The sequence below is a fragment of the Galeopterus variegatus genome, unplaced genomic scaffold, assembly GCF_000696425.1.
Source record: "Galeopterus variegatus unplaced genomic scaffold, G_variegatus-3.0.2 Scaffold1779, whole genome shotgun sequence".
NCBI classification, from domain to species: Eukaryota; Metazoa; Chordata; class Mammalia; order Dermoptera; family Cynocephalidae; genus Galeopterus; species Galeopterus variegatus.
The window spans coordinates 97,149-117,920 of NW_007727890.1; the positions used below are offsets into that span (position 1 = coordinate 97,149).

The following is a 20,772-nucleotide window of genomic DNA, read 5'->3' on the forward strand; positions in this document are numbered from 1 at the left end:
TTTTTTTTTTTCTTTTTTTTTTTTTTTTTTTTTTAAAGATGACCGGTAAGGGGATCTCAACCCTTGGCTTGGTGTTGTCAGCACCACGCTCAGCCAGTGAGCCAACCGGCCATCCCTATGTAGGATCCGAACCCATGGCCTTGGTGTTATCAGCACCACACTCTACCGAGTGAGCCACGGGCCGGCCTTCTAATTTGATCTTCTAATGAACCTATCATGATTCTCAACCTCTCTCTTCATTCGTCTTTCTATGCATTTATTTGCTATAATATTGATCTACAGGTAAGATAACATGAGCTATGTGAATTATAATTTTACCAGATTACATAAGAACTTCTAGCCTTTCTTTCATTGACTGAATGAAAAAACTTTGACCTGATTGCTTTTAAATACAGTACTTGAGAAAGGTCTCTCTACAGTGCCTTTTAAGCTAAAATCTGAAGGATAAGAACAAACCAGTCATGTGAAGAGCAGAGAGAATAGCATTCCAGCCAATCAGAACAGCATGTGCAAGGGCTGTCAGGCAGGAAACTACCATAAGGCTTCAAAGAAATGAGAAATCACTGTGGGTATCTAGAACATAGTGAATAAAGAGGATAATGGCATGAGACAAGGTTAGAGAAATAGACAAGAACCAGATCATATCAGGCCTTACAGGATACAGGAAGGAATGTAGATCCCCCCCACCCCCAGAAATAAAATGGAGGTGACATTAGGGGTTTTTAATCAGGTGAGAGACATGATCCAATTTCCTTTTTTTTTTTTAATTGATTATACATATTTTGGAGGTTCAACATTGACATATGTTGATTAAATCAATATTACCAGCATATATATTGTTACAAATCATACATATTGTTTATGCCCCTTGTCCAGTCTCTCCCCATCCCCCTCTCCCTCCCTTCTCTCCCCTTTAATTACCCTAGATTTCTTCTCTCCTTCTGAAAGAATATTGGTTACTCTGTTGATTTGTTGCCTGGACGATCTTTCCAATGCTGAGAGGTGTGTTCAGGTTCCCCAGGATTATCATAGAGGAGATGCTTCTGTCACTCTGGATTGGGCTTTATGGAGAGAGACATCCTCCTCTTTTCTTTGGTCTCTGCTGGTGACTCTCCTTGTGTCAATGTCCTCCAGTGGCTGGTGGAACATCTGTGTAGTGGTTGTGGCATCTAGCTGCTTTCACAGCAGCTGTGGTTATTGTGGTGGCTATGGTGGGCCACCCACATGGAAATGATGTTTTTGGCATGCTCCTTGGCGATGGTGGTGTGCGTGGTTGGGGAGGGCGGTCTGGTCCCTTGCTCCAGCCTCAAGACCCCAGGTGGGCCCCAAGGCACTGGCAGTGTGCCTGGTTGTGGGAGGGGGTTCCAGTCCCTGGATCCATGCCTCAGGACCCCAGATGGGCCCCAAGGCACTGGCAGTGTGCCTGGACTGGAACTAATTTTTTGTCCTTTGCTTACTTCTAAAATGGGGGAACTTCCTGTTGGGACCAGTCCTTGAGCTGTGTGGTTTAGCTAAATCGCTGCTTTGCTGATGATTCCCTAGGGAAGCCTTTTTGTGCAGCTCAGCTTTTAACGGTTGACTTTATAGGTACTTCTGGCTCTCCAGGGACCCAATTCACCTGGATTGTGCAGAAACTCTGATCTAGGACTGAGTCTTTTCATCAAACTGCACCCCATGCTATTCTATATTCATGACCAGTCTCCTCTGAGTGGTCCTATGCTGATTGGGGGGCAGATCAGCTGTCCTTGCTGTGTCCCAGTGTTCCCCCAGTGGACCCGTTTTCCCCACTGTCTGTGCTGCAAACACTTCCCATGGGATGGGCCATGTGCCAGTCCCTTGCAATGACTCACCGGCCTCTGACTGGCTCCTTTTTTTCAGTTGTTGTGGCTCCTTGCTTATATGTGGGTCCATGGGAACCCCATTAGTGGTCATGCTGGCCTGGGGGCCACCAAGGCCCTCTTCTCCCCTGCCGCCTCCAAGCAACTCCATCTGAACAGCACAGCTGAGGCTTTTGCTGGCTCCTGCTCCATGGGCTCAGCAGTTCCAGCCTTAAAGCAGCCGTGGCATGAAACCATCAGAGCGGTTTTTTCTTTCTTTCATCATGGCTTCTCCCACCTTCATGCACTCTATAGGTCTCTCCTCCTCTTTCCCTGAGCTCTAGCTGCCCCAGATTGGCTGTTATTGCTTTTTTATAGTTGTAAACTCGTTGGTTTATGGGGGAGAGTGATTCTGGGGACTGTCTATTCCACCATCTTGACCAGAAACCTCCCCAATTTATATTTTAAGAAGATCATTCTTGTAGCTATGTGGAGACTGACACAATAAATGTGATGATAAGTTCAAGAACAGGTACTATCTATGATTTATGGTACTACCTAATAAAGTCCAAACTCCTTAAAACTAGGGGTCAAAATTTTTTAGTCTTCACCAGTTCATTAGGCAGCTAACCTAATCCCTGGTACACAGTGCCTGGCATAGGGTAGGTACTCAGTAACTATCCAACCTGTTTTCCAGCCTTACCTTCTATTCCTTTCCTTCACCTTCAAGTGAAGTTCCCAATCCCACTTTCTGCTTTCCTACTTCCGTTGCTTTGCTTATTTTGTTACACTACCCTATATCTTTTTTCTTACCTTGTTACTATGGGACCAAATCTTACCCATCTTTTCAAAGTCTGGTTGCTGCTGCTTACATTTTTTCCTGACCTCCCTAAGTCAGAAGTAATATCTCCCATATTTGAACTTCCACATTGCTCTGTGACACTTACCACTTCCTAACAAGTAATGTTATTGGTTTATTTTTATCTCCTACCTAAAACTAAAACACCAGAAACAATGTCTGATTCATCATTTTAGTTCCCGCTGCACCTACTAAGATATCTTGCATTTGGTGGTTGAAATATATTTTATTTGTTTATCTGGAATAATTGTTTGTAATATTTAGGGGAGTTACTAAAAGCTTCATTCTTATTTCATCAAATATGGTTTATCTGAAATAATTGTTTGTAATATTTAGGGGAGTTACTAAAAGCTTCATTCTTATTTCATCAAATATGGTGCAGTAAGTTGTGTTTATCAGCCTTAGAGACCATCTTTTACCATTTCCCTAGATGACTGAATTTCTAACACATGTGGCAATTACTATCTTATAATAAGTTTTTTATTGATTGCCTCCTAATTAATCAATAATTACATAGTTGTAACTAATGTAAATACATATTAACATATATGTTTTACATATTATAGGTTTTCTAGTAAACTATCTCAAGAGAATTGTTTATATTTACATGTGTCTAATTCAGTTCCTTTGGATTTGAGTAGTTCTTTGTTTTCTTCATCATCTGTAACCTATCTTGTTTAAGCAGTAGATCTATCCCTTCTTTGTTCACATCTCTCCAAAGTTTATAAAGTCTTATGTGTTGTTGTAGGAGCGCAGCTTGGGACAGTAATTTCTCTTCCTCTTTCTGGAATAATTTGCTACTATATGAATTGGACTTATGTCTTCTACTTTTTTGGTAAGTTTAAAAATTTAACCTAAATTATAATGTTACAAATCCAAAATGAAATAGTCTAATAATTAGTTAAAAATACATATTCCTTCAAATCCCCAATAATGGCTAGCCAACAAAACACACACACACACACACACACACAAACACACACATGCACGCACGCACGCACATATACATACATGTATGTATTCCAGTTCACTGAAGTAATCATCTCCTAAACCATAAAGTTCTAAAAAACTTACTGATAACCTATTTTTCTGGTTAATATGGTTAAAATGAGTTCAAATGAATTATAACCTGATGTTAATTTTGGAATATTTCCCAGTAGAAACTATTATTGAATCCTGGACTTAAATGGCACATTTACTATCAAAAATCGCTATCTTGGTATTATAAAAATGTGTATTTTGAAAATATTTTTTTCTCAAGCAAACTAGGATGCTCTCACTTAGCAGTTTTAAACTTTTTTTCTTTTTATTTAGTCCCAGGGCATTTTATTGGCAGGATTATATACATCCTGTAGAAAATATATCTGCAATCAAAACAAAAACAAATCAACAAACAAAAACACACCTATGGAAATATATAACTTGTGGAAATGTATTTTCAAAAAGATTTGTCTGATAGACACTGATAAGTAGAATCTTGTGGTGAAAAGTGGGGTTTTTTTCCAAATATGTAGGAAATTATACAGTTACAGCAATTATCCCATTAAAGAATTGAGAGAAACTTGAAATTGAATCTAAACTGAAACCAATTTTATATTGAATTTATAGTTACATGATTTTTTCAAGATGTGTAAAACTTGCTACTGGTACATTTTAATTTTATTTAACTATTATTTTTCTATTTAAAGGTATGGTTGGAATATTTTGGTTTATTTTATGGATCTGGCTAGTTAGCGATACACCAGAAACTCACAAGAGAATCTCCCATTATGAGAAGGAATACATTCTTTCATCATTAAAAAATCAGGTATGGACTTTGACACATTTTAAAAATAATTTCAGAACATTTTTTTCTTCAGAAGTAAGATACCAGTTTTTTAAAATAGATATTTCTACTTTGCGTGACTTAGGCAAAGTAGAATAGACAAATTATATAAATGTATGAAGTGTCAGCTGAGGAATTCCAATTCTTTCTAGATTAAAACTACTTTTTTATGTCATTTTAAACCTTTTAGAATAATAATTAAGTTTGTTTTTTCTTCTTCATTAGTAGATAATAAAATGTGTTATTTATGAAAGGAATCTCATACATTCTGACCATTAGTTGTTAGAAAACCAACTAGTGTGTTTATATCTGTATTTTAAATGAGTGTGATTTGGGGGCCAGCCCGTAGCTCACTCGGGAGAGTGTGGTGCTGATAATACCAAGGCCACAGGTTCGGATCCCTTATAGGGATGGCTGGTTAGCTCACTGGGTGAGCATGGTGCTAACAACACCAAGTCAAGGGTCAGGATCTCCTTACCGGTTATCTTTAAAAATAATAATAAAAAATAAAATAAAATAAATGAATAAATAAGTGTGATTTAATAAGGAGGATGGCGCATTTCTTATGATGAATAATATGATATACGCCTATTTGCTCTTCAAGAGTAGGTTATCTTTAGGAAAAATTTACATAAAATTTTATTTATAAAAATACACAAACTAGATTTCTATCACTTAATCAAGCACAAAAGCAAATCAGAAATAAAAGTCTGTCATAATTCAATACACTAAATTCTCAAGTCATGGAAACAAAATACTTGTTTTTAGGGTGGAATAAAAGAATAACAGGGCTGGCTGGCCAGTTAGCTCAGTTGGTTAGAACAGTGGTGGTAACACCAAGGTCCAGGTTTTGAGCCCTATACTAGCCAGCCACCAAAAAAAAAAGGAACATAAAAACATTAGGGAAAATTAAAATATATAGTCTGTTTTTAGCATTTTTATTGGCTTCAAATTCACTTTATTAGTTTATGAACATAAAATATTTCATGTAAAACCTTTCTTGCCCATTAAGTTATCATGGTTGATATTTTTAATTTTTATATACTGTATAATCAGGCAGTAATTAAAAATTTACTTGTTAACATTTAAGATTTTTTTTTTTTTTTTTTTTAAAAAGATGACCGATAAGGGGATCTTAACCCTTGACTTGGTGTTGTCAGCACCACGCTCAGCCAGTGAGCAAACCGGCCATCCCTATGTGGGATCCGAACCCGGGGCCTTGGTGTTATCAGCACCGCACTCTACCGAGTGAGCCACGGGCCGGCCCAACATTTAAGTTTTTAAATTTTACTACAAATGTCTCCACAAGCTGCTGAACTTTTAAGAAATATGACATCTCTTGGTCTTTGCCAAAGATTGGGAAAAACTTAGAAGAAATCAGCAATGTAATAAAGAAAGTTACTTTGGGAGTTTAGTGTCCTCTATAATGTTAATCAAATAAGTCACCCACTTTTTTCCCTCAAGGAACAAATCAAAAGTATTTAATGCGTTATGAACAGGTCTTGCCATGTAAAACTTGACATGTTTTGTCACAATTTCTCAGCATTGATAGTTAACAGCTCGCTTCTTCTAATACTTCATTTTTATCATTACTTTTATGAACTTATGAAACTTTTTAATTTGTTTAGATTTTTTAAAAAAGCTTTCTCTACCTTGACATGTGTCTTAATCTGTCCAATATTCAAATCTAGGTTGTTTTTCCAAATGCTTCAGAAAATAGAATATTCAGAGGCAAAAGGAGTTAGGAAGATTAGTTTAATAGAACCTCAGGCTGCATTCTTAGAGCAGTTGATGTTGCAGTTGAAAATGTCATAAAATAATGATGCGTTACGTGAAGCTCCCACCTTTAAATCTTGGATCCAAGAAATGTACACCATCTACTGTATTTCATTCATTTTTTTAAACAAACATTTTTTTGAGAAATGACTATATCCAAGGTTCTTTGTAAGATACTGAGGACTTAAAAATGAACAAGGGGCTGGCTAGTTAGTTGATTCAGTGCATGGTGGTTTTTTGGTTTGTTTTTTTGGCAGCTGGCCAGTGATCATGGTGTTATTAACACCAAGGTCAGGAGTTTAGATACCCATACCAACCAGCCCACCAAAAAAATAAAGAGGGAAAAAATAAAGAAGACATGATTCTTCTGGGGTCTGTGGTCTCCAGAGGGAAACAGGCATGGATGGACAGAATTTCAATATAATATAGCCTGCATAATGCAGTGCTATAAGGTACACAGTACATCTTCAGACCAGAGAAGGGAGGGGTCATCAGCCAGCCCGGCACAGATAGGAAAAGCTTTCTGGGGTCAGTGCCTTCTAGCCAAAGACCATCAGGAACTCACCTGTAGTTGAACCAAGCTGGGTTTCACGGTTCATTGCCACGAGAGAGAAAGCACACCATCAGGAACCATAGTTCCTCAGGGACAAAGAGAGGAGCTTGCTAAAGGTTAGTCTTGTATTAGGTGACTTTGGGGAGGGTTTAAAGAATCAATGTTTTGCTCTGGATATGGTGCTCCTAGAAAGCAGTAGCAATTCTTGATTGAGTATCTTCATTTTTGTCTAGAAGGTAGGGCAGAAGCTGTGATTGGTAAAGACACAGCAGGCACTCATTAGCTGAGAGAGGAAGATGTTTGCTCTTTTCTGCAGTTTACAGTGTTCTTGTTTTTGTCTGTGCTCAGACGTCTAGAAGGTAGGGCAGAAGCTGTGATTGGTAAAGACACAGCAGGCACTCATTAGCTGACAGAGGAAGATGTTTGCTCTTTTCTGCAGTTTACAGTGTTCTTGTTTTTGTCTGTGCTCAGACATGATTATGGAGTGGTCTTATTTTTGTCTTGCTCGGTCATACTCACTCTGTGTGGCCTTGTTTAGGTTCAAGATGAGGACACCATGGCCTAGCTATTAGCGCCAGGGGCCAGCCCAGCTGACAGCAGCTAGGGACTGTTTGCTTGCTTTCTCGCTGGTGGAAGCTGTATCAGAACAGTCATAAAAGGGAAGTTGGAGTTAAGCAGGCAAATTGGGAGAGTGAGAGATGTGCAGACACTCCAGGCTAACCATATGGCTTGAGCAAAGGCACAGGAGAGTGATATCTTTCAGGAAGTGCAGCAGTTATGTGTTGCTGACACATATAAGGCAAAGGCAAAGAGCTGCAGGAGATGGAAGAGGCCAGCAGAAGGCAGATTATGGAGGGTCCTCGATGTCTCACTAAGGAGCTCAGACTTCGTCCTGTAGGTACTAGGTCCCATAAAGTGTTTGTCAACGTGAAGTGACAGAATCAGGTTTACATTTTAGATAGTTTATGCTGACAGGAAGGAGGGAAATGTGGAGGGAAGGTCTGAGCCAGACAAGCAGGAGTTCCAAGTAGAATGCTTTCTGAGTTATCTGGCTAAGAAAAGGTCAGTACTTATAGGCAGAAATTCTTTTCTTACAAGAAGAAGATTTTAAAACTGACAGCATATGTAGTTCTAATTCTGATTCAGAAATTGCTACAAAAAAAGGAATGCAATCTTCAGGGTACCTTGCAGTTAAATTCAGAAAGCCATCCCATGGCTAGCTCATGGATAGGCCACCTGTAACTAGCAAGTGCTTTAAGGTCATCAACTCCTACTCTGTTTTGAAGATGTCTTTTTAATGAATTGTGAAAAAACATTACCGTTTCACTTATTGAGGTTTTCTTTCCTATATGTCTGATATTGTTTTGGATTTTGTTCTTAATTCGAGAATAGCATATTTTACAACTGTTTCGCTTCTCCTTTATACCTTTTAGGAAGACTATACAGTTTTGCTCTAGCTTATCGTAGCTGTGCCTGTTTTCTTTAGCTTTCTTCACAGAAGTCAGTGCCGTGGATACCCATGTTAAAATCACTACCACTTTGGGCTATTGTGGTTGCACATTTTTCTTACAACTGGACTTTTTACACTTTATTGACATTGTTGCCTACTTATATGAAGGAGATCTTAAGGTTTAATGTTCAAGAGGTAAGAAAAATAATCATCTGCTTCTTGTATAGAGTATATATTTTAAAACTACACACAGAATTTGTTTTCATCTATATGAAATTTAGTTATTTTGTATCTTCCGTTTTACTCTGCTGTACTAAATTTTAGAGACTTCTCTTTTTGGCCTCCACAGTTGTTCCTTCTTTCCTCAGTGTGTGTTAACTCTTGATTCAAGGTGTCTTTTGCCTGGTATCCCCTTTAACCGTGTGATCCCATTATGTAGAAGTCTAAATGGAATAAAATTTATAGAGGAAATTTTTCAGCTAAACACCTGAAAGAAGCAACTATCTTCAGATACAGAAGCAGAACTGGAAGTCTACAACATCTGAATATAGATAGAGGACCACAAACTATGATTAAAAAATTAAATCTCCCTTTCTTAAGCACACTTATATTTAAAAATTTGGGTTCACCCCTAGGGAGGAGGTGCTGGGGGTGGGTGAGGCAAGAGAACACTGTATGAAAAGTCACCTAGATGTGTCACTACTAAGTAAGAGAATGAACCGGGGAGAGTATGAGAACTGGTAACATTGAGGCCCACTTGAGGTTCATGCTCCTGGATCTAAAGGAAGACAGGTAAGCATGGTCACGTGTGTTCTAGCCACATTCGGCTGCTTAAGTGCGAGTACAGAGTAGGATAAGAGTTTGGTTTAACTAGAGTGACGGTTTTACCAAGGGAGTAAGATGGGGTGCGAGTCAAGGGCCTATGTAAGGGAGTAATTATAATGATATTACCATGGAATTGGTACTGGCCGAGGACAATAAAGAGTTGAGGGAGAGTAAAGAAGTGGTAGGATCAATGGATTATGGCCAGGTACTAGAGGGGATGAGCTGGAAAGATAGGTGGTAATCAGAGTGGGAAGCATGAAGTAGATAATGGAAAGGTTGATGTTGGTAATGAGAGATCTAGGCAGGAATTAGGAGGCTGCTGTAGTAGCCCAGGCAAGAGATAAGATCTCAGAATGGAGTGGAGGAAGAATAGACATGGAGAGAAGCAGAAAGATGAGGCTTTTTTTAAAGGAAGTAGAACAGACAGTGCTTGGTGATTGGAGGTGAAATAAGAAGGACTCCCAGGTTCTGTTAAATATATACGTAGGGCCGGCCCGTGGCTCACTCAGGTGAGTGCGGTGCTTATAACACCAAGGCCACGGGTTCGGATCCCATATAGGGATGGCCGGTTAGCTCACTGGGTGGGCGTGGTGTTGACAACACCAAGTCAAGGGGTAAGATACCCTCACTGGTCTTGGAAAAAAAAAATATATATATATATATACACACACACACACACACACACACACACATATATGTGTGTGTATGTATATATCTGTGTGCATGTAAGATACCCTCACTGGTCTTGGAAAAAAAAAAAAAATATATATATATATACACACACACACACACACACACACACACACATATATGTGTGTGTATGTATATATCTGTGTGCATGTAAGAAAATATGTAACGCACTTTCAGCTTTAAGATAGTTTCTTTGAGTTATGGTTTTAACTTTAACTTGGCACTCATCTTTTAAAAGTAAATAAAATGTGGCCTAGGTTCTTTAATAGATAAATTGTAAGAAAAAAAAAAAAAAAGAATGGAACGGAACTTAAAGATTAAAGGAGACCTAAAAGACATATCAAAATTTTTTGAATGGTCAAGACTAAACTATACTGTCTAGGGATGCACATTTGGATAATTTAACTATAAGTAAATGTATGTAATTACTACATACTATAACATGGATAATGTTTATTTATGGGGAGAGAAAAGGGGTTGTGATTGGACCAGGACCATGGAGGGCTTTCTGGGGTGGCTGGCAAAGTTCTATTTCTTGACCTAGACAGTCCTTAGAATACATTCATTAAGCTATACATTTGAGTTGTGTGATTTTCTGTATCTGCATTTTATTTTATGGTGAAAAAAAATTCTAAATAAATAAGTGAAAATTGAAGACAAAAACTGTTCAATGGGGAGAATCCACAGGCTAATAGGAAGCCTTGTCTTCTCCCACAATCCAAATCTCAAGGTATCAGTCAAGATTACCTTGAGGAGACAGGACTGGTAAGCATTGTTTCCTTCTGAGACCGTCTCTTAAGGACTGCATTGAACTGAATCCAGCAATCCTTCCAAAAGCCAAACTTATTTACTGTAATAATATAAAAATTAATAACATATTGCTATGTACAAGGGAACTTCAAAAGGTTCATGGAAAGATTGTGTTATCTTTTAATTCTGTTTTTCCAACAAACATTGTGAAGTACCCTTATGTTTCCTTTGTTTTCAAGTTGTGGTGGTTGCCTGTAATGTGTGTGTGTTTTGTTTTTTCCACCCACCATAATTAATCTTGTATCTTCTTATTCCTTCCAGAATGGGTTTTTATCTGCGGTTCCTTATTTTGGCAGTTGGTTATGTATGATCCTGTCTGGTCAAGTTGCTGACAATTTAAGGGCAAAATGGAACTTTTCAACTATATGTGTTCGAAGAGTTTTTAGCCTTATAGGTAAGTGAAGTTAATCAGGTTTTGTTTGGGTTTACAATTATTTACTCTGTTTATAGTTGTTAGAGATAAGAAAAAACCAAAATGTGTTTTCCACTCTCACACACACTTAACACAATACTCAACACAGAACAGTTCACTGTTAGTCAGCAAAATGTGTGTAGGGATTTCTCTCCACACACAACCAATTCTGCAGCAGATACCAGCTAGGTGTCCTATAATTCATTTCTGACACTACCTACTAGAGATAGTGTCAGATCCCACAGGTTGAGGGCTCAGCCTACAAGACTGTCCCCTACTTTAGACGCCAATCACAAGTCCCAGGTTGTGTCCTGTACTTCTGACCGAGAGTTTATAAATCAGGATTCCCATGACCCCCTCTTCAGGTTCAGTTAATTTGCTTGAGCAGCTCACAGAATTCAGAGAAACACTTACATTTACCGGTTTATTATAAAGGATATTACAAAGGATTCAGATGAAGAGATGCATAGGGCAAGGTGTGGAGGAAGGGGCAAGGAGCTTCCATGCCCTCTCGGGGTGTGCTATTCCCCAGGAACCTCCATATGATCTGTTATCCAGAAGCTCATTCCAACCCTGTCCTTTGGGTTTTTATGGAGTCTTCATTACGGAGACATGATCGATACAATCATCGGCCATTGGTGTTCAGCTCAACCTTCAGCCTCTCTCCCTCTCCTGGAGGTTGGGGGGTGGGGCTGAAAGTCCCAACCCTCTAATAATGGCTTGGTCTTTCCAGTGACCAACCCCCATCCTGAAGCTACATAGGAGCCCCCAGCCACCAATCATTTCATTAGTATACAAAAAACAATCTTATCACTCCAGAGATTCCAAGTGTTTGAGGAGCAGTGTGCCAATAACCAGGGGCAAAATCCAAATATATATTTCTTAGTGTATCATAATATCACAACAGCACAAGGTAAAATAAAAATGTTCATATTAGTCATTTATTTTGTTCACATATTAAAACACTGATGCATTTAGTGCATTTCTGTATAAGATGGTTCTTTTTGAACCATGCATTTTGAGGATTAAGATTTATAATATCAGGGCTAGCGAGTTAGCTCAGTTGGTTAGAGCATAGTATTATATTCTCATACTGGCCAAGGGTTCAGATCCCCATACCGGCCAGCCACCCCCCAAAAAAAAGATTTATAATGCCCTATTATCTCCACCATAGCTTATAGCTACAAAAAATGGCTTGCTTTGCTGAACATCATCTCCAGAATTTTATTTATTTATTTATTTTTTTTAAAAGATAACCAGGAAGGGGATCTTAACCCTTGGCTTGGTGTTGTCAGCACCATGCTCAGCCAGTGAGCTAACTGGTAAAAGATAACCAGGAAGGGGATCTTAATCCTTGGCTTGGTGTTGTCAGCACCATGCTCAGCCAGTGAGCTAACTGGCCATCCCTATGTAGTATCCAAACCCACGGCCTTGGTGTTATCAGCACCGCACTCTCCCGAGTGAGCCACGGGCCAGCCCACCCCCAAAATTTTATAAATCACTTTATTTTCACCTCTGAGTTTGAAATAAAAATATTTTTATGTCTCCATCCCTTTTCTAAGTGAATACATTTTGAGTATCAATCCAAAAATATTTACTAACATAATTGTATTAACTGAAAAGCTGTAACTCAAAGAACCCAAGGAAATCTTGAATAATCATGTGTTTAGACTCTGCTTTTGGGAAGATAAAATTTCAGACTAAGACAATTATTCAACTTTTTAAAGGTCTCCAGTAACTAGAGAACCTGGAAGTCATTGATGGCTACACTTGGGTAATTACATTGTAAAAGGACCCTATTTAGGTTAATTCTGCAAACACCTGCTGAGCACCAACCACTAGAAGATATTATCCTGTTCCACTGCTTAGTTACTTTGGTTCTACATCTGCAAATAAAATAAATCCTTTAGATTGAATCTGATTTTCTCTTTTTTGATTTTCTGTGTACTTGCTCTGTACAGTATGGTAGCAACTAGCCACATGTGGCTATTTAAATTGAATTGAAATTAAAATACAAGTTCCTCAGTTGCAGTATATACAAATACAACAATTCCATCATCAGAGAGTTATTGGATAGCACTGCTACGGATATGGAGAAAGCCTGACAGCCCGCTCATTAAGTCCCTTCCTATGTAACTCATATTTTATGCTTAACTGCCTGTAATGACCTATGCATATCATTACCAATTGTTAAAACCAAGATGAAGTATTTTTCTAACTTCTTCCAACAGAGTTTATTATTTAGCTTTTCTTCTTTGGCTATATGAATTTTAAATCACATTCTGTGTCAGTTATTGCTTCCCTCCAGAACAATATCTCTTCGGTTGCTTTTCTTGCCCTTTTCTCTAATGCTGTAGAACTTTAGCTGGGTCCTGGTTACATGTACATGTAATAACATTGCACAATGAAATTTTCCTTTTACTATTATATTAGTTATATTATGCCCATATGTTTTCCAGCAGTTTTTTTTCATGAAACTACATCTTTAGAGTCTTCCAGGCAGTACAATGTTTCTACAGTAGGTGGCGGCAATGTCAAATTTCAAATTTATACTATATTAAGATAGAGCAAATATTAATGCTGGGGCTTCTTTTTCTTTTATGACTTTTTTTAACTCCAGGAATGATTGGACCTGCAGTATTCCTGGTAGCTGCTGGATTTATAGGCTGTGATTATTCTTTGGCTGTTGCATTTCTAACCATATCAACAACATTGGGAGGCTTTTGCTCTTCTGGATTTAGCATCAACCATTTGGATATTGCTCCTTCGTGAGTACTAATATAAAGATTTGCTGTGATTGAGTTTAAATTCTTTTTTTTTAATTGTGGTAAAATATATATAACATAAAAATTTACCATTTTGACCATTTTTAAGTGTATGGTTCTGTGGTATTAAGTATATTCACATCATCTTGCAACTTTACCAACCATCTCTAGAACTTTAACTTCCCCAACTAAAACTCAGTACCCATTAAACACTAATTACTTATTTTCCTCTCCTCTGAGGCCATGGCAACCATCATTCTACCTTCTGCCTCTATGAATTTGACTACTGTAGGAATGACTTTAAATGCTTTATAAGATTTCAAGTTAGGGCCGGCCCGGTGGTGCACTGCTACAGTGCACTGCTTGGGAAGCGTGGCGGTGCTCCCGCCGAGGGTTCAGATCCCACATACAGACCGGTTCCTGCTCACTGGCTGAGCGAGGTGCGGGCGCAGCGCCGAGGGTTGCGATCCCGTTGCCGGTCCCAGTCCGGTACGGGCGTGACACTGAGGGTTGCGATCCGTTGCCAGACACGAAAAAAAGACAAAAAGGAAAAAAAAAAAAAAAGATTTCAAGTTAGACAAATAATTGAACTATGAAGTTGTTTTTAAATTAAGACTTTTAACTATGATACCTCTGTCCACAGTGTTCTCATAAGAACATTGCAACAACACGTTATAACTTGTGTCTGTCTAACCCTCTAGAAGAGGAACTCTGTGAAGGCAGAGACTGTCATACCATCCTCAGGGCTCACCATGGTGCTTGGCACATAGTGGGCATTTAGTTGGATGGATAAAATGCCAAAAAGCAAGCCAATTTTGTCTAATTTTTATATCTCTTATGTAGAAATACATTTGTACAGCACTTGATAGCTTACAAATCACTTTCACAATCATTTTCTCATTTTATCCTTAAAGCATTCCTGTGAAGTAGGTATGCTTGCCCTATTTTAAAGCTACAGAATCTCGGGCCGGCCCAGTGGCGCACTGGGTAGTGCGCCGCTTGGGAAGCGCGGCGGCGCTCCCGCCCGAGGGTTCGGATCCCACATGCGGACCGGTTCCCGCTCACTGGCTGAGCGGGGCGCGGGAGCAACACCGAGGGTTGCGATCCCGTTGCCGGTCCCCAGTCCGGTACGGGGGCGACACTGAGGGTTGCGATCCGTTGCCGGACACGGAAAAAAGACAAAAGACAAAAAAAAAAAAAAAAAGCTACAGAATCTCAGGTTCAGAGAATTTAAGTGATTTGTCTTATACCACACAGCTAATAAATGATAGAGCCAAAGCTAGTACCTAAAATTCTTACTTTTAAGCCCAAAGTTCTTTCTACATCTACCTCTCTGGAAACATTCTTTGGACCACATACTTCTAGAATTATTTTGTGCCAGTTGACAAGGTAAAGGAGGGAGCTATGTAAATATTTTAAGCCAGAAGATTTAGTACACTTAATTTGTAAAAATAGTGGATATGAATTTATTCCTTGGAGAAATGAAAGTCTCCTACCCTCTTCCCCCTACTCCAAATCCTTCATATTTATTTATTTGTTTGTTTGTTTGTTTGTTTTTCAAATCCTTCATATTTAAACTACCACAGAATCTTTTGCTTCCTGTTAATCCTCAGGCCCCCATCTCTTCAATATACACTCCAAGATAAGCTCCATAGAGTTTCATAGAATACCAGCAGAGCTTCGAAATCATTCTAATCCATTCTCTCATTGTATATAAGAAGTCCAAGAAGGTTCCAGAGGATTAGAGTCCTAGTGTGCCCAGTTTCTGGCCAAGCCTCTGTCGACCACTCTGTAGTGCCTTCTGCTGAGATACTCAGTAGTGTCTTTCCTCGTCATTTATCTGAACCCTTCTCAGCTCACATCCCATTCTTCATTAAGCCTTTCCAGACCATCACTGCCTGCTTTTTTTCTCTTCCTTCTCTCTATGCATTCCATTTATAATTTTGTGTTAGATACATTTGTATTTACTGCCTTACCTTGATATATAATTATTTCTAACTGTAACTCTTATCTTTCTTATCTCCCCAATTTGGATGTAAGCTTCTTCAGACAGACCTCTTGTAAATTCACATCACAGTTCTTGGCACAAGGAGAGGCACACCAGCCCATGCTTGTCGAGCAGTTGACTTAAATGATCATGTTAAGAAAGTAGGAGCTTCAGTGCTACATATACCCTTAAAAGTAGGGAACCAAGGAAAGAGAACTGATAACACTTAGGCATGGACTCAGAAACCATTTGAAATAAAATTTTTTTTTTTTTAAAAGATGACCGGTAAGGGGATCTCAACCCTTGGCTTGGTGTTGTCAGCACCACACTCAGCCAGTGAGCAAACCGGCCATCCCTATATAGGATCCGAACCCGCGGCCTTGGTGTTATCAGCACCGCACTCTACCAAGTGAGCCACGGGCCGGCCCTGAAATAAAATTTTAAAATTTTAATAAAATTAAAAACTGTGGGACTGTAAGCTCTGACAGTGCAGAGCCCGAGACTGTCTTGTTTACCACAGTAGTTCAGCACCTGGCTTTGTGCCAGGGCACAGTCAGTGCTTAGTCCACCAACTGCATGAATGGAAGAATGAAAATGGACTTTGATACTTAGTACCATGTTAAAATTCTTTCTAAAAAACTATATGTGTATTGATCTTATTATATGTGAACACTTTTCTTTAAAGCTCTTTCTTTAGTATTTATGTATAATAAAATCAATTTTTATATTCTGTATTAAAGTTTAATTCAGCCAACATGCAAAACCCTCCAAATTATGACCCCAACCTACCTTTATCATTTTATTCCTTCCCCCCTTCTATGTATTCTTTGCCCCAGATGACCTAAACTATTCATTACTCTCCAAAAATATCCCCCAACACGCACACACTTTCCCCAGCTTTGGCCCTTTGCTCATGCTAGTCTCTATACCCAGAATGCCCAAGCTCAGCTTGGGTTTGTCTCATGTTTTGTAATGATTTCATTCAGATAAATGTATCCCTGGCCATAAATACTATAAAACTGGGCTTGTGACCTTCTCAGGAAGTCACATCCAGAGGCTCCTGGGGATGTTAATTTTGATCATCCAGTCAAGGTGTTGTCCAGTTTCTCCAATAACTAGTTATTTTTTCCTCTTGCAACTAATAAAGCAATCTATAAGGAGATACTCTGAGATTGTGCAAACAGCCTACTCCTCATCAGACTCCTGCTCCCCAGGGCCGGCCCGGTGGCGCACTGGATAGTGCGCCGCTTGGGAAGCGCGGCAGCGCTCCCGCCCGAGGGTTCGGATCCCACATACAGACCGGTTCCCGCTCACTGGCTGAGCGAGGCGCGGGAGCAACACCGAGGGTTGCGATCCCGTTGCCGGTCCCGGTCCGGTACGGGGGCGACACTGAGGGTTGCGATCTGTTGCCGGACACGGAAAAAGACAAAAAAAAAAAAAAAGACTCCTGCTCCCCAGGGCCGGCCCGGTGGCGCACTGGATAGTGCGCCGCTTGGGAAGCGCGGCAGCGCTCCCGCCCGAGGGATCGCACCCCACCTACAGACCGGTTCCCGCTCACTGGCTGAGCGCGGCGCGGGAGCAACACCGAGGGGTGCGATCCCGTTGCCGGTCCCGGTCCGGTACGGGGGCGACACTGAGGGTTGCGATCTGTTGCCGGACACGGAAAAAGACAAAAAAAAAAAAAAAAAAGACTCCTGCTCCCCAACCTTACACTTAATATTCATTGATGACCCATGCCCAAAACAGTTTTTGCTATGATGGTTTCAAAACAGTGGTATTCCAGTCCTGCCACTTCCCCACTCTCTTCACGTTTTTCAGTGGGCATTCTGTTGTAAGGAAGATCTCCCCTCCTCCCCCATTTAAGCTCAGACATTCCTACTTAATGGATTATAATCCATTATTGTCCTTATTTATTTTCATCCTCAAATTCCCCCAGATTTGGCCTATTGACATGCCCCCATTTTCTGATTTCTCTCTTTTTTTTTGAACACTTCCTTATTTTCTGGCACAAGACGATGTTTCAGGCTCATCTTATAGCTTCCCTGCCCAGCCCTGGAATCAGCACATTTCTCTCAGGAACCCTGGTTCCTTTTAGTGGGGAATGGTATTTAGAAATCAAGACCCCAGTGAAGATCATATGCTTTAATTATTAAGCTATATTGCTTCTCCTAAGCAAATGTTAATTACTTCTTAGAAATCACATTAAGTGGGCTGGCTGGTTAGCTCACTTGGTTAGAGTGTGGTGCTGGTAACACCAAGGTCACAGGTTCTGATCCCTGTACCAGCCAGCCACAAAAAACAAAATAAAAATCACATTAAGCATTGACTGTCATCAAAGATTTATTTACAAATAGAAACAAAAGTCTATTTTACCAAATGTTTTCTTTTACATCTTTTGTATGTTGAATAATTTACCTGCTAGGTTTTGTTTTAAGCCTTTTTTCTACTTTCTATCTTTGGTATTTTGAAAAGTGCTTCTCCAGTTCTTTATAGAATTATAAAATTATCAGTGTAGACTTGTAAATCTTTTTAGAGTGAATTGTAGTGACCTCTTTCTCCACAAAATTATATAGATTTCAGATTATTGCAAAAGGAGTCAATTTTAAGTGTATATTACTTTTATGAATGTTTTTATTTCCTAATTCTAGTAAATGCAATATGAAACTTATTTAGTTATCTCTTCATTCTTATAACCATAACTGCTAATTGGAGAAATGGGTGAGTTAAGTAGCTGAGTTTGTATGTCTGTATTCAGATAGCTGTAAAAAATATCTGCATAATAGTGAATTTCACAGGACACTAGGTAAGTTTATATTAATAATAACATTGAGACCAAAGTCAAAAATTCAGTATTTGCTGAGATCAGGAGCAGAAATTTAGTATATCTAAATGAGATTTTGCTCAGTAAGACATTTTATCCCCTCAACTTCTCTACTCTATACCCAGTTCAAAACAATTTCAATAGACATATTTTAATGTTCAGCCACATTCTATAGATACTATTTCATTTTTCACATAGATATTTACTTTCACATAATTCTTTGATAGAATTGATTATTATATTAATAATACAGAACTGCATATTAGTTTACCTCACTGATGTATACCTTGCTAATCTTAATCACAGTCTTGGGATGGAAGAACCCTCCCAAGATTCAGAATTCCAATGAAAGTTAAACTGCATAAGCCTACAGAGATTACTGTTCCCTAGTGTGGCATGAAACTGGCAGTTGCTCATTTGACAGTGGTTTTAAACAATAATATTTAATAATATTTAATTTTTAAGAATACTTGTCTTAATAATATTTTTGTTAGTAATTGTAAATTTGTAGGAACAATAATTAGTTATATACTGACTAAATAAGCATCCATTTTATAGAGAAAGTTAATTTCTACAGTCATATTTTTAGTTAATTATCTACAGTCATATTTTTTCATATAATTAAAATCAGTTTAAACTTTCAGAGCCAGAGTTATATTCAATTAATTATTAAAGCCATCAGGTACAGTCTTTGCAGTGTTTAAATTTACAAGTCCTAAAATTAAAAAATAAATTTGCAAGTCCAAATTTACTATCCTTTCTACAGTTTTATATAATTTTTATTTTTCAACTACAAGTTTACATTAATCCTTGTTAAATATAAAACCTTTTGTTTTTTTAATGTGAATGTAGTTACTGAATTACATTTGTTGTTAAAAGCGTAAGGATCAGGTAATCAGAATAATAATAAAAATATCATACTGTATGTGGGAAGTCTATTCTGATCAAAACTCTTTGAATACATCTCTCATCCTATCTAGCAATGGAATCATGTTGTCACAGCCCGAGACTGATCATGCATGAAGCCTTATTACAGTGCCTGCCACATAGAGTGTGCTCAATAATTATTTGTTGAATGAATAAATCTGGTTTTAATCACAGACAAAATGTCTAATGTTGGAAGTACTTACATCAGAGACTTTTATCAAAAAGAGAAGAAATTAAAGAGAGGGAAGAATTTTTTTGTGAAACTTACAAGCTAGGAAATGTTTATTAAGTATACATATTGGTGAGGTATGAACTGAAGGAGTTTACCATAATAAAGAAAAGAAGAATGCATGAAAAGCAAATTAACTTCAAGAAAACTTGAATAGTTTTAATTGATAATTTGAAAGCTCCACTACAAACATAACTAATAATAAAGAACTCCTTCAGGATGAAGGAGTAAAGGCACGAGAAGCCGTCTCTGAGGGAGGCAGGACAGGAAGAAGCCTCCCTGCCTAACAAAGAGCTGCACAGTGACTTGAGGCATGTATTTGAGATTTACAAAGCAGGAACTAAGCCTGATTACTCAAAAAAGGACTCAAGGAAATAGCAAGTAATTAAAGAACTGAATTATGTTATTTTATGGTACAGATTAAACCAAAGAAAGAAATCTGGAAAGGATTTCACTTGAAATAAGTCAAATAAATTACATTGTTCAATTATGTAGCTTATGGAATCATAGAAAGTTAGAACTAGGAAGGATTTAGAGTAATCTCATTCCTTGCTACTCAGTGTAGTCCATGGACTAGTGGCATCAGCATCACCTGGGAGCTTCTCAGGCCCCACCCCAGACCTACTGAACTAGAATCTTCATTTTAAGATCCTCAGGTGATTCAAGTATGAGGCTCTGGTATAGTCTAATCCTCTCATTCATACACGCTACACAACACTACAAACAGTAAGACTCAACTCCTGCTTACAAGATTAGTATAGATCAGGAAAGAAACGATAATAAATAGACAATTATAATATGTTATGATAACACATACCTATCAAATGCCTACCAAGTGGCCATAGCAGACACAGCCCCAGCCTATGGTGCTTTTAGTCCAGGGCAGTAGACAGGAAAGAATCATGCAAATGAAAACAGAATTTTTGAAGAAAAATGAGAGAATATAACAGAGGAGATGAAATGTAGATTAGAGGGTAAGGGAAGTTCTCTGAGGAAGTGATACTTAAGCTGAAGCCTGAAAAAGGA

The 20,772-nt window shown here is 38.6% G+C and overlaps 1 protein-coding gene and 1 non-coding gene across 3 annotated transcripts in view; both read left to right on the forward strand.

Annotated features, from left to right (window-relative positions):
- SLC17A5 (solute carrier family 17 (acidic sugar transporter), member 5) overlaps nt 1–20,772 on the forward strand; it is a 47,970-nt gene that overhangs the window by 15,864 nt on the left and 11,334 nt on the right. The window contains exons 5-9 of one of the 2 annotated variants that reach the window (XM_008578893.1): nt 3,425–3,511; nt 4,365–4,483; nt 8,317–8,475; nt 10,867–10,999; nt 13,638–13,785. In XM_008578893.1, the coding sequence (XP_008577115.1) occupies nt 3,425–3,511; nt 4,365–4,483; nt 8,317–8,475; nt 10,867–10,999; nt 13,638–13,785 (646 nt within the window). The remainder of the gene's footprint in view (nt 1–3,424; nt 3,512–4,364; nt 4,484–8,316; nt 8,476–10,866; nt 11,000–13,637; nt 13,786–20,772) is intronic. The other variant, XM_008578894.1, reaches the window with a different exon arrangement.
- On the forward strand, nt 17,983–18,057 carry TRNAT-GGU. Its single transcript has one exon. It is a non-coding gene; the product is annotated as a tRNA-Thr (tRNA).